General features: G+C 55.1%; 2 protein-coding genes across 2 annotated transcripts; one reads left to right on the top strand and one right to left on the bottom strand.

Annotated features, from left to right (window-relative positions):
- The first annotated feature begins 3254 nt into the window (after nt 1-3254).
- On the top strand, nt 3255-7174 carry CDC20 (cell division cycle 20). The gene is made up of 11 exons (XM_004591498.2): nt 3255-3360; nt 3524-3753; nt 3868-4016; nt 4139-4235; nt 4394-4522; nt 4614-4810; nt 4891-4985; nt 5245-5473; nt 5634-5759; nt 6529-6646; nt 6933-7174. Exons 2-11 carry the CDS (start codon nt 3573-3575, stop codon nt 7109-7111), a joined length of 1500 nt encoding a protein of 499 aa, XP_004591555.2. The 5' UTR covers nt 3255-3360; nt 3524-3572; the 3' UTR covers nt 7112-7174.
- Nucleotides 7175-7293: 119 nt separating this feature from the next.
- Nucleotides 7294-12196, bottom strand: ELOVL1 (ELOVL fatty acid elongase 1). The gene is given in 9 exon segments (XM_058679993.1): nt 7294-8006; nt 8171-8307; nt 8391-8496; nt 8583-8639; nt 8781-8848; nt 9000-9119; nt 9122-9202; nt 9384-9443; nt 12049-12196. Coding segments are annotated over 9 exon segments (942 nt in total). The 5' UTR covers nt 12140-12196; the 3' UTR covers nt 7294-7784.
- Between the last annotated feature and the right edge of the window lie 1495 nt (nt 12197-13691).

The raw sequence follows: 13691 nt of genomic DNA on the forward strand, positions 1-13691 counted from the left end.
CAGCAGCTTCTTCTGGGTCTGCTACCTGGGGCAGAGACCTGAGTCTTTGATGGGCCATCCTCTGCTACTTTCCCAAGCCATAAACAGGGGTCTGGATATGAAGTGGAGCAGCCAGGATTCAAACCCGTGCCCACATGGAACGCTGGTGTCACAGTGGTGTCAGCCCCTCTTTTATCTTTAAATGCAGAGCTTGCCCTTATTCTTCCCTACAATACCCAAAGTCTGGAAGTTGTAAATGGTAGCTATGCCCCACGATTTATTTTGTTCAGGCCCTTCCCTACTGGTTCCACAATGCAATGCCTTGCACATGAAGTCCAAATTCTTTTTTTTTTTTTTTATTTTTTTCTTTAATATTCATTTATTCATTAATTACATTGTATTATATGACACAAATTCATAGGTACTGGGATTTCCCCCCCCCCCTTCACCCCAAACCCTTCCCCCATCATAAATTCCTTCACCTTGATGCATAACCACAGCTCAAGTTCCGTTGAGATTCCCTAATTAAAGGTTTACACCATACAGAGTCCAGCATCCCACTTGTCCAGTTCAAGTTCATCGGCCTCTTTGGGAGGCCCTCTCAGGTTTGTAGGCAGCGATGAAGTCCAAATTCTTTAGCTTAACATTTAAGCCTAACCACCCTCATCCTAGAGAATCTTCTGTTTTCTGGGGCTCAGGGGTCCTCACTTCCCACCCCAAGACATCAACTCATCGTTATCTAAACTATGAATAATTGAGTCAAGAATGCTAACACCAAGTATGGGCTAAGAGTCCCACAATTTCTCTATCATCACCAGGGTACATGTCAGGGTAATGATTAAAGTTCTGATTTTTCTCAGGACCAGCATATTGCTACGATTCATGGGGATAGTCAAATTGAATCCTATCTCCACATTTACTTAGTGGCTGTGTGTCTTTGAACAAGTTTCTGATCTCATTCTGATGCAGCTTATTTTCCTGTCAAATGATGGCAGAGTACCTGATTTGATTAAGGGTTGAACTCAATAACATGAGCAAACTGATTTAACACAGTAGTTAGCAGGTGGTATGTAAACCCATCACTGTTTCTATCATGGCTGCCTCAGCTGTCCACACAGTCCCACAATCCATTCAAGTCATTCTGTCATGGGAGTGAAGGGGAATCAGACCTGGATTCCTGACAATTTCTTCCTATGACCTCAAGCTAATCCCTCCCCTGGGCCAAGGTTACTCTGCATGTAAAATACAGGTATGGGGGTCCAGCACAGAGGCCTAGGGACTAAAGTCCTCTCGCCTTGAACACGCCGGAATCTCATACAGGCACCGGTTCTATTCCCGGTGGTCCACTTCCCATCCAGCTCCCTGCTTGTGGCCTTGGAAAGCAGTCGAATACTTGGGATTCTGCACCCTTGTGGGATACCTGGAAGAGCTCCTGGCTCCTGATTTCAGATCGGCTCAGCTCCAGCCGTTGGGGTCACTTGGGGAGTGAATCATCAGAAGGAGGATCTTCCTCTCTGTCTCTCCTCCTCTCTATGTATCTGACTTTCCCAATAAAAATAGGTAAATCTTATTTTTTAAGGGTGCAGCTGCCCCTAGGAGGGCGCCATAATGGATTCCTGACAGTGCTAAAGCCTCCTGAGGGTAACAGACAACGCCCATAAGTTGTTAGTCTGATTTAACCTTCCAAGTAAATGGGCAGGTTTGAATCCTGACCCTGGTTCTTTATATGTATACATATATTATATATTAAATATTTTTAATTGATTACATTGCATTATGTGACACTGTCACATAGGCTCTGGGATTCCCTCAACCCCTCCCCGTACCCTCCCCCCATGATGATTCCTCCACCTTGGTGCAGTATTACAGTTCAAATTCAGTCAATATTCTTTCATCACAAGCAGAGTCCAGCATCTTATTGTCCAGATAAATTCAATGATTTCTTGGGGAGACCATCTCTGGTCTGAAGGCAGAGCTGGCAGAATATCATCCCAATCAATTAAAATCCACAACATAACACCAATAACAATTTACAACATTATGGAATTAATTGACATGATATTGAGTAACAGATATGTTAAAAAATGCAAGTTCTTGGGCCCTGCAGCGTGGCCTAGCAGCTAAAGTCCTCGTCCTGAACGCCCCGGGATCCCATATGGACACCTGTTCTAATCCCGGTGGCTCCACTTCCCATCCAGCTCCCTGCCTGTGGCCTGGGAATGCAGTCGAGGACGGCCCAAGGCTTTGGGACACTGCACCCGCATGAGAGACCCAGAAGAGGCTCCAGGTTCTCGGCTTTGGATCGGCACAGCACCGGCCGTTGTGGCTCACTTGGGGAGTGAATCATCGGACAGAAGATCTTCCTCTCTGTCTCTCCTCCTCACTGTATATCTGGCTGTAATAAAATGAATAAATCTTTAAAAAAAAATGCAAGTTCTTAACCATATCCTGTGATTACTTCATTGACATTTTAATTTTAGTTTATACACAGAACCAGCTGCTATAACACCTTAAAATGGCTATAGGGTAGTATTCAGCTGTCTCGTGTCTATTTTCATTTTAGCATTCAGCAGTTTATAGTGCTGAAGCATAATTTTGCTGAACTTAGCAGATTTTAGGGTAGTCTAAACTGGCTTATAACTCTAACAAGACATATGTCAACAGTTGAAGTGCAGAACAGTTTTAGGAGGGGTGTGCAGAGAAATCTTCAGTACCTTAGTGAGGAGTAACTAATCTTTGTGTCCTGCCTAGTAAGGCATGTGTGAGTCCACGCTGACCGTTTCCTGTCTGGTTCCAAGCTTTCCTTGTTGTTCTAATGTGTGTGTGTGTGTGTGTATGTTTAGGGGTGGGGGGCTCCGGAGCTACCCTGATGGTCATTGCAAGAGAGGGTGGGGATCCAAAGTTGGAACTAAGTGAGGACCAGAGAAATGACCCCGGTTCTTGACCTAAAGGAACTCATTTCTCTTCCAGAGAGCAACAGGGCACGCCTGCCTTTCCAGCAGGGTTCCTAGCCGGTAGCCGGCTGCCTCCCGCGCCCCACCCTTTCCCCGCCGCCAGAGCCTCCCGATGGGCAGTGGCGAGGACTCGCCCAGTTGCTAATGGAAGCGAGTCGGGAACGCCACGCCTCTGGGATGGGATTTAAACCACGGTCTCCCACCCTTCGCATCAATCACCCTCTTCAGCTACACACACTCTCGTGAGACCGGTGACGTATTCCGGAAGGCCCGCCCCTTGAGCCGCAGCTACCAATGGGCTAGGGGACGGTTGCGACGGTTGGTTGGGTTTTAAAAGAGCCAATGAGCGCTCAGAGCGGAGAGTTTAAGAAGCGTAGCCCAGGCGTGCAGAAGCCGGTCTGGGATTGGAATCTGTTCCCGGCTCACGGTGAGAGACCTGGTGGGACAAGCCGGTAGGGGGTGAGGGGTGGCGGCCCGGGCGGCCCACAAGCCGCGGGCAACTGCCGTGGACCCGGGCCCTGATGGCCTGCCGGGAACGAGGGAGCTCCGCATCATCCCTGGAGCACGGTCGGTCGTTTCTTTCCCCGTAGGCTCGGCTGGTACCAACTCCAAGGACCCCCTGCCCCTCGCGGCGCTGCCATGTCGCAGTTCGTGTTCGAGAGTGACCTACACTCGCTGCTGCAGCTGGACGCACCCATCCCCAATGCACCCCCTGCGCGCTGGCAACGCAAGGCGAAGGAAACGGCGGGACCGACCCCATCACCCATGCGGGCAGCCAACCGATCCCACAGCGCCGGTCGCACCCCGGGTCGCACTCCTGGTCAGTGGGGCGGGGCGGGACCCCGGGAGGGACTGGGGTTGATCCTGAGCAATCAGCCCCTTTCCTTCAGGGGCCGCCCGGGCAGACGCTCTGGCTTCTCTGTCCCCGCCTCAGGGAAGTCTAATTCCAAGACGCAGACCACCCCTAGCAAACCGGGCGGTGACCGCTATATCCCCCAGCGCAGTGCCTCCCAGATGGAGGTGGCCAGCTTCCTCCTGAGCAAGGAGAATCAGCCTGAGAACAGCCAGACACCCACCAAGAAGGTATGCATCCGGCAGGGGGCTGGGGACAACCACCTCCGCCTCTCCCACACAGACACACACACCTGCCCGTGCGCTTGGGGTGGTAACCATTGTGCCTCCCCCGCCACCCCCATATCCGCCAGGAGCATCAGAAGGCCTGGGCTCTGAACCTGAACGGTTTTGATGTGGAGGAAGCCAAGATCCTTCGGCTCAGTGGCAAACCACAGAATGCCCCAGAAGGTGAGACCCGCTGTCGTTGGTCCTTGGAAGGAGGTGTTGCCCATTGCCAGGATCATGGAGGAGGTGTGAGCGCCATGCCTGCCTGTTCCAACCAGCCTGAGCTGAGGGCCTGGAAGGTATCAGTTGCCCCAGCGTCTACACCTATTTGGTTGCCACAGGTTACCAGAACAGACTGAAAGTGCTGTACAGCCAGAAGGCCACACCTGGCTCTAGCCGGAAGACCTGCCGCTACATTCCTTCCCTACCAGACCGAATCCTGGATGCCCCCGAAATCCGGAATGACTACTGTAAGTGCAGCCCCACCCTTGCCCCATGCATGGAGAAAGGGGGCCAGGCAAGCTCGGCAAGCTCATGTTCTTCCCCTGTGCCTCTTGGCAGACCTGAATCTGATGGACTGGAGCTCAGGGAATGTCCTGGCGGTAGCCCTGGACAACAGCGTTTACTTGTGGAGTGCAAGCTCTGGTGATATCCTGCAACTGTTGCAAATGGAGCAGCCTGGAGACTACGTGTCCTCTGTGGCCTGGATCAAGGAAGGCAACTACCTGGCTGTGGGTACCAGCAGTGCCGAGGTGCAGGTGAGGCTGGGGGCCCGCACCGGCTCTCCAGGCCCCCGGGGTACACCCGGCTCCATCTCTAACCCTTATGGTCTCTCCAGCTCTGGGATGTGCAGCAGCAGAAACGACTCCGGAACATGACTAGTCACTCTTCCCGTGTGGGCGCCTTGAGTTGGAACAGCTATATCCTCTCCAGGTAGGTGGGCTTTTTCTTTTTTCTTTTTTTTTGGAGGGGGAGCTTTTTCAATAGTTTATAGAAGAGTGGAATTCAAATATTGAAGTTAGTTGGGTGTCCTCCCCATCCCCACTCCCATTTGAAATCCATATCCAGTGTTTGGTAATATGCATTTTCCTTGAAATATTTGAACACCCCACGTACATCCCTGAAGAGAAGCCGCTCTGGCTGCCTTGCCTTTTGTAATGCCATAATCCTGATTCCCTCCTTCCTCCTCTAGTGGCTCACGCTCCGGCCATATACACCACCATGATGTTCGGGTAGCAGAACACCATGTGGCCACACTGAGTGGTCACAGCCAGGAAGTGTGTGGGCTGCGCTGGGCCCCAGATGGACGACATTTGGCTAGTGGTGGCAACGATAACGTGGTGAACGTGTGGCCCAGTGCCCCTGGAGAGGCTGGCTGGGCTCCGCTGCAGACATTCACTCAGCATCAAGGGGCTGTCAAGGTGAGAGCTGGGGCTCGGGGTGCCAAGTCTGCCGGCTCTGATTTGAGACCTGGTGCGGAGAGCGGATGATGGACTGGGCCTGGGTCCACAGGGACCTCTCTGATTCATTGTCATCGTGCTAAGCTCTAGTACTTGCTGACCCCAGCTTTATCCTTCCTAGGCTGTAGCTTGGTGTCCCTGGCAATCCAATATCCTGGCAACAGGAGGGGGCACCAGCGATCGACACATTCGCATCTGGAACGTGTGCTCGGGGGCCTGTCTGAATGCTGTGGATGCCCATTCCCAGGTAATCTTCCCGCCTGTGCTAACTGTGTGTCCCCTGTGGGCAGCTCTGGACTTCATGGCTCTCAAATTTCATTTCCTTCCAGTTCATGGTATATCTACAACCCTGAGTCCTGAAGCTCCCACATCACTTCAGTCTGTCCCAAATTACACTAGTCACTTCCCCCTGCCTCCCGAAACATGTTTCTCTTCCTCTTTCATTGCTTTGTAATGGAAAGACAAACTCATAAATCTAGAGCTTCCTAGTATCTTCCTTACCACCAGACTTTATTGCTCAGTTTTACCTTGGAATATCATTTCCATCATCCTCATCCCTCCAGCTGTGGCCCCATAAGAGCTGCTTCCTCCCTGGTAGCCAGTCAACACTCCTGTGCATCTGCACCGTTGTCTGTTACCCTCCTGAAACCTGTAATGGCTCCCCATCATCCACATCATTAGAAGGCTGGCAGCCTTCCCTTCCCCCACTTGGCTTTCCTCTGCTTGCCCGCCTCCAGAGACAGCACGCTCTAGACCTGGGCTCGAGGAACAGATGGCCCACATTTAAACTGGCTGTTTCCTGCTAACTTCACTTGCTTGTGCCCTGGGGCAGCTTGTTGAACTTCCTTCTGATGGATTCCTCATCTGTAAAATGAAGATTGATCCTCTCCAAGGACTGCGATCATTCAAGCCTAGTCTGTGGCACCTGGCAGAGTGCCCAACACTTTAATGGATTGTGTTCTCATTTGAGTAGCCTTGGCTGAAGATGTCATGCCCGTGCTGTCCCTTCTCCACAGGTGTGCTCCATCCTCTGGTCTTCCCACTACAAGGAGCTCATCTCCGGCCACGGCTTTGCCCAGAACCAGCTGGTTATTTGGAAGTACCCAACCATGGCCAAGGTGGCTGAGCTCAAAGGTAGGTGGCTCAATCAAAGGCAGGCCACATACTGAGTGACTACATTTTTTGAAGTGTCCAAGAGGCAAACTCAGACAAATTGGGTTCATGGCTGCCAGGGGCTGGAGGGGAGGGGTAACGGGGAGTGATGGAAATATGCTGGAATTAGGGAATTGTGAACAAGAACCACTAAACTGTACACTTTATAGACTTCCAAAGGATACTTTTATGGCATATGAGTTCAGTGTCATCTAAGTTGGAATGCTAAGGATGTGACATTCACATGCATTTTCCTCACTTGCCACAGGTCACACAGCCCGCGTCCTGAGTCTGACCATGAGCCCGGATGGGGCCACAGTGGCATCAGCAGCAGCAGATGAGACTCTACGGCTGTGGCGCTGCTTTGAGTTGGACCCTGCACGGAGGCGGGAGCGGGAAAAAGCTAGCGCGTCGAAAAGCAGCCTCATCCACCAAGGCATTCGTTAAGGCCCCACCCAGCACCTGTTTTTTTTTTTTTTTTTACTTTTTTAATAAAGTCATGTCTTCCTTTCTTCTTGCATGCTTTCTTTCCTAGCAGCTGTCCCAGGGGTGGACAGGGGAGCCCTGACCTCACTGTCTCCCGGCCGCGTACCCCACCTCCATCACACATGCACACACAGCCTTAGTGGTTTCCTCTGTCACTTTTAATTAATTAAGACACTAGTGAGTAAGCAGCCTCCCCGGGCTGCCTGCCCAGGCTCCCCATTCACCATGACCTTTGGCCAGAAGCTCCTGCTTCAGTGTGGAGTGGAGGAGGGAGCCTGGGGTCCACAGCGACAGATTATTGCTGACCTCTTCAGTGTGAGGAAAAAGGCCACCAGGCCCTGGTGAGGGCCAGCCCTGAGTGCTCCTCTCCCACATTTAAGGCAGGGAGGTAAGTGTCCAGCCCTTTGAGCTCCCCCGGCTCTGGCATGGCAAAGGGCAATGCCACCTTCCTGGAGCTGGCCTGGAGGAGTGGGTGAGGATTGGAGACAGCGGTCCCTGCAGACCAGCTGTGGCGAGGGGCAGGGTAGTCCCCTGCTCAGTCCTGGTCACAGACGTAGGTGGGAAGGACACTGTCAGTGCTGCCCAAGGTGCAGTCCGGAGGCACTTTGGTGGGCGCCTATCTAGGCCATGTTTCTCAATTGGCCTTGACCTTGGCAATAGCTGGAGCTCCATTCTGCTGAAGTGCACGGGGCAGCCGCTTGCCCTTGGTGTAAGACTGGTACCAAAAGTTGGAAAAGAGCACGAAGAAGATGGTGCCATACATCCAGATGAGGTGGATGATGATTGGGTACTGGTAGTTGCAGCTGGGCATGAAGTAGTACTGGGAGATATGCAGCGAGACCAGGACAAACTGGATCTAGGAGAAAATAAGGGCAGAGGACACTGAGGGAACTGGAGGGAGAAGGGGGCGGCGGAGACGAACACTGAGTGCGGAGGGATGGGATCAGAGGTGAGACTCCTTTGGAGAACCGCGGGAACCAGACTAGCGCGGGGAGGGGTGCTACAGTCCAGGCTTCTTACCAGCTGAATGGCTGTCATATGCTTTTTCCACCAAAGGTAGGGCTGAGCCACAGGGCCGAGGGCGGACAATCCGTAGTACAGGTACATGACAACATGCACGGAGGAGTTGATCATAGCATGGAAAGAGCCCATGCCTCCTGTGAGTGGACGACAGGAAGGGTCTTGAGCATGCAACCTCAGCTGCCTTTGCCCACCCCCTCTTCCCCTCTTGACCACTTACCTGGGGCCACCTTCACCCCCCACCACCAGCTCCAGGGCAGCACGGAGTGATGGAAGACATGGAGGAAGGTCACCTGCCCGTCCTTCTTCCGGAGGATGAAGATCACCTGGGAGAAGAGTGGGGGAACATGAATCGGAGCGAGGGCCTCTCTCTGCCTGCGTGCCCCTACTGTGCTCACATCTAACTACTCACCGTGTCTATCAGCTCAATGAACTTGGAGAAGAGGAAAAGCCAGGCCACTCGAACCATCTGCAAGAAGTCAGGCAGCCTTAGGATCCCCTACACGTCTCTTGCGAGTTCTCCCCAATCTGAGCCAGGAGCTCCCATCCCACCCAAACTTTCCCTCCACGCCCCGGGGCTGCTTACAATCTAGTCTCAACCCTTACTTACTCTAAGCGCCTCGGGACTGTTAGAATAGTCCACAGGGTCACAGCGCCAGGTGTAGGTACTCAGCCAACAGACATTAGGACTAGGAAAGCACGAAGATTAGACCCCCAAGGAGTCCCTCTTCCAGCATGCCCTCCCCTCTCCAGCTGACGGACAGCTGTACGACTCCCTGGTCCTCACAGCCCACGCCTTGATTCTGCTGGTGGGAGCTGCCACCTCCGGGTCCCAGGCCCACCTCGTAGACGATGTAGAGGGAGAGCGCCACCAGGGAGAAGTTGTAGACAATCATGAAGCCACGCAACTGGAAGGGCTTGCGATTGGCCATGATGCGAGGCCCAAGGAAAGGACGAAGTATACGTAGGTGAGGAGAATGGAGGTCATCAGCACAGGGGACCCCATCAGAGGGTAGCCCTGCATCCGGGGATCTGTGAAGAAGGGCCGAAGGAGACAGGAAGGGTTACTGGGTCCAAAGACTCACCGGGTTTTCAAACATGAGATTAGCTCACAAAGGGTCAATGGGTTCATAGGGTCTGTGCACTGGGAGGCAGCCCGTGACCGGGGTTCTGAGGGCAGGAGGGAGGAGGGAGCTGGGGGACAGCATCTTACCTGCGTTCTTCATCATCTCTTGGTACAAGTTCGTAAGAGCCTCCATCCTGGCTAAGGGCTCTGGGGACATGCGGAGGGTGGACGTCAGACAAGGCCTATGGCACACACATCCCTATCCCATTCCTGACCCTCCAAGAAAAGACCCAGATGCAGACAGGCCGTCTGCTGACACCTCACGGCAAAAAGGACAGAGGAAGAAGCAGGCATGGCTGGGGGCAGAGGCAGGAGGCAGCAGGAGGGCCTGATGGGGCATCTGCTGTGAGCACCTGGGCCTGCCGGAGGACTGGTCCTTCCTCTCCACACCTCAGCCTCTCCTCTCCAGAGTCTTAGCTCCTGCCTTCCCCTCTTTCACCACAAGAGAACTCTCTTCCTGGAATTTCACCTCCAGCGGAGAGCTCTTCGCTAAAACTATAACCTCCTCTCCCTTCCCAGCCCAAGTCTCTCACCACCACCCCAGCCCCCAGCATTTTTCTTCCTCCAGGGATTCCCTCCTGCACCTTCTCCCCTCTGCTTCCTTCCTGACAGTCCCAGCTCCCCAGGTTTCCTCCGCATGCCGCCTGCCTCCCTGCCTGCCTGCCTGCCTGCCGGGACTCTCATCTCCGGGGTCCCTCCAGCCCCTTCCAGAACCTTCTAGGCCTTTGATTCCTCCTCTCCCCGGCTGGGCCGCTCCTCTCCCAGGGCCTCTTCCTCCGCCCTCCCCTAGCAGGCGAGCGCTCACCTCCAGCCTTTCCTCTCCTCCTCTCCAGCACTCTTGGTCACACAGCCCTTCCTCTCCTAGAGCTCTCCTCTTTGAGACTCCTGCCCCGGCGGCTCCACCTGTCTGACTAGATCTGGCAGCAGCCCCGCCCTCTGCCCGCCTCCGCCGTGTTGGGCATGGGGTGGAGGGTGGGTCCAGGCCACAGGTCAGTGCCTGGGGAGCAGGACCCACCAGGATTGGGAAAGCCAAGTAAAACCCCAGCCTCACCAACCGCCCACCCACCGTGGACCAGAACTAAAAGGACAAAAGTCCTGAGCGCTTCGGAAATCCCCTCTGGTCCCAGCCCCAGCCCAGATCCCAATCCTAGCCCCAGCTTCGGCCCCAGGAATTGCTGAAAATCCACTCCCTGTATCCTCCCCTGAAACAGTCATAAATTCTTAGTTTGCCCTACTTCCGAACTGGGTACAAGCACCCTTCCCTGCAGGGAGGGGCAGGGAAGCCAGTGGCATGTGAGGAGGTGGGGGCGTGGGGGAGGTCTCAGGAATCCTCCCCTCCCTCAGGGAGGGGTCCTGATAGGCTAGGCCCCCTCCCCCTCAGAGCCTAAGGAATGTTGGGGGAGGGCTCAGGGACACAAAAGCCTCAGCCCAGACCCAGGAGAGTCTGGGATTTGAGACAGTCACACGGGATAAGGCCTTCCTTTGGCGAACAGCAACAGTGGCAGCAACAGGTGCGCCTGTGTGCCTCCATCCTGGCACCAATCTGGGCAAGTGCCAAATGAAGGAACCAACCTCTGATACCTCCCACCAGAGGCGCAACACACCCCCCCTTGCACACACACATACACACCCCCCCCTCTAAGGGGCCCTCCCCACATGACCCTGCCGGCCCACGTTCCTTCAGACGCACCAGGGCCAGGCCCCAAGAGTTGCAATCCACATGCACACCCTGCACTCACACCTGCCAGTCACCCGGCCCTCGTCTCCCCACCACCTCCGTGATGAACACCCACACGGATGGCTGGCATACAAGCAGAGCTCACACACCGCCTGCTGGCAGGCCACAGACAGCAAGCTGCCAAGAGCTCAGGGCAATGCAGCCAGAGAGAAGGCACAGCCTTGGCCAGCCCATGGGGACCAGCCTCCATAGATAACGACCAACGAGGAGCCTCAAGCCCGCTGTGCACATGCTCGCTCCTACTCAGTACTCTGTACTTGCCCTTCAGGCCCTGGTGTTACCATGTGCAAGGGCACATGCCCAAGTGCAGGTCCACGCCCGCTGCAGGTGGCACACATTGTTGTACTCACACGTGTGAGCCACTGGAAGGTGAGGGAACACCCGGTCACCCTCCCCATACGCACCTGCCCTGGGTCACGCACGGATCTCTGTTAGCCCTTGCCAGTCCTCACTCCCTGCCCAGGTCAGCCGAGGCAGCACCACATCTGGGCCCGCCGGCTTGGGCATGTGCTCCAACACAAGTTCCTTCCTCTCTGATACATGTGAGTTGGCCAGCTGGTTATCTCTCCCGCCACCTCCTAGGTGCACCCACGACCACACACACACACCAACATACAGGCACCCTGCAGATCCAGAGCGTGGGGAAATCTGGGTGTGTCCCCTTAGTGGAACTCAGCCTCCTGCCTTCCTTTAAGATGGATGGAAAGGAAAGCCAGACCAGAGAAGGAGACGGAGTAAGGAGAGCGAAACGGGAGGGAAGGGAGCAAACTCAGGAGGTGGTGGAGGGAGGCCTAGGTGTAAGCAAACGGGGACACAGACAGGGGGTTCCGGGGGAAGGAAGGTGCTGGTGAGGCCCGGCCCCAGGGAGCTGGGACCTCCCACCCACTCGCCCCAGGAACAGCCTCGCCCACAGCCTGGGCAGGGCAGGGCAGGGCAGAGCAGGGCTGGGCTGGGCCAGGCTAGCCAGGCAGGGGGGCGCCGGCACATGGAGAGCCCTGGCAGGTCCAGACTCACCAGTACGGGCCAGGCGGACAGCGATGGAGGGCTCGGAGGGAGCAGGACCAGAGAGGAGTCCCCAGGGCCAGCCTGCCTGCCACTTCCTCATCTGCTGGGCCGACTTTCTGTCACCAGCGGGGGAGGGGCGGGCCGGGCGGGGGGCGCTTGCTGATTGGGCGGCCAGTCGAGGCAGGAGGGGCCGTCCAGCGCCGGCTCGGCCGGAGGGGCGGGGGCAGGGGCGGGCCGCCAGACCCGGGGCAGGAAGCACACCCAGCCCGGCTCCCCACCCCTTCCCTCCCAACCTCACACCCCGCTTGGGTCGGTGGCTGCGGCCTGGCTCGTCACGGGAGCACACCGCCTTTTCCTGACGTCCAGTCTCCGATGGCCTCACTGTCGGCCACTCATCTGTTTACGACAGACTCAGCTTGGGAGTTTGGGGAAAAGTTCCCGGGCTCGGCCCTGGGCGGTGGGCCCTCTTTCCATCCCGGAGTGAGCCCGGGACAGGTTGGCGGGAGGCAGGCTGTGTGTGAGCTTTAGGGGGCCCACCTGGGGTGGCTGGGAGGTCCTAGCGGGAGGACTTTCTCCCACTGGCCGTGGAAGTCTTCTCTAGGAGCCCATAAACTTGAATGAGCCCTAGCATTAGGAGATGCAAGAGGATTTCCTGAAACGGAGGTGGGAGAATGCAAGTGGCCCCGGGCGAGAACAGTGATTCACTGGCCTGCCAGGCGGTGAAAGGGGAAGCCTGGAACTGAAGCTGGTTGTGGCTGGTCCTGAGGGCCAAAATGTACAGTGTGATTTTTTTTATTGCAGAAGCAGAAGAGTAACAGTGCGGATTTCTGAGGCGGCTGTAATGAGGCTTGCATCATTCATCCGTCATACATTTATGGACCACCTACGATGTGCTAAGGCCGTGTGTGATAAGCTCTGCAGACACCCACCCTGCACGCACAGGGTTCACGGCCAGTAGGTGAGCAGGCAGATGTGTGCAGGTGTCCTCAAGCTGCCTGGACTGCCTCCTGGGTCATCTACTTGTCTGTTCCACACCATCCAGCCCCTACCGCCAGGAACTCACACACCTACCAGAGCGAACTGTTGGACCCAGTGAGATTGAAATCTCTTATCTCCAGCAGCTGCTGGAACAGCGCTTTGCATACAGGATGGGATGGTGTGAATATGGACAGGGTTTAGGGTCCATTGGAGAGAATGTGTTCACAAATGGTGGGATGTAGCTTAGGTAAGAGGTCAGAGCCAAAGTACATCTATGACCCATTGGGTACATTAGTACCCAATGAAATGGCAGATAAATCCAACTCTTGGCCTTGTGCGTGAAGTCCTGACCAGGTCCTGGGCCACTCCCACACTTTTACCACCCCGCAAAGATGTCAGCATGTTTCATCATGGTCCCCCAGCTGCTGTTCATGTCTCACACTCCGGCTCAGCACAAGGTGGAATCAGGTCTCCCAGGCAGTTGAGTCACACCCTCCTCTTGCTCTCACAATCTTACTGTAATGTAATTATCGCAACCCCCAACTAGAAGCTCCCAGCAGCAGGGACCATGTTCTAGTCCTCTATGGATGGCTCGTTTCTGGCCTGCTGCCTGGCTCTCAGTTATCTCTCTATGAAGTATCTTGAATAACCGTTAGAAGTAAACGGGACAATGT

This window comes from Ochotona princeps, chromosome 2 (assembly GCF_030435755.1).
Source record: "Ochotona princeps isolate mOchPri1 chromosome 2, mOchPri1.hap1, whole genome shotgun sequence".
Lineage (NCBI taxonomy): Eukaryota > Metazoa > Chordata > Mammalia > Lagomorpha > Ochotonidae > Ochotona > Ochotona princeps.

What these genes read in the sequence shown, in the direction of transcription:
- CDC20 (XM_004591498.2), top strand. Translation starts at nt 3,573, where the DNA reads ATGTCGCAGTTCGTGTTCGAGAGTGACCTACACTCGCTGCTGCAGCTG. An exon ending in AACAGCTATATCCTCTCCAG is followed by an intron (nt 4,986 to 5,244) that starts GTAGGTGGGCTT and finishes TTCCTCCTCTAG; the next exon opens with TGGCTCACGCTCCGGCCATA. An exon ending in CAAGGTGGCTGAGCTCAAAG is followed by an intron (nt 6,647 to 6,932) that starts GTAGGTGGCTCA and finishes CACTTGCCACAG; the next exon opens with GTCACACAGCCCGCGTCCTG.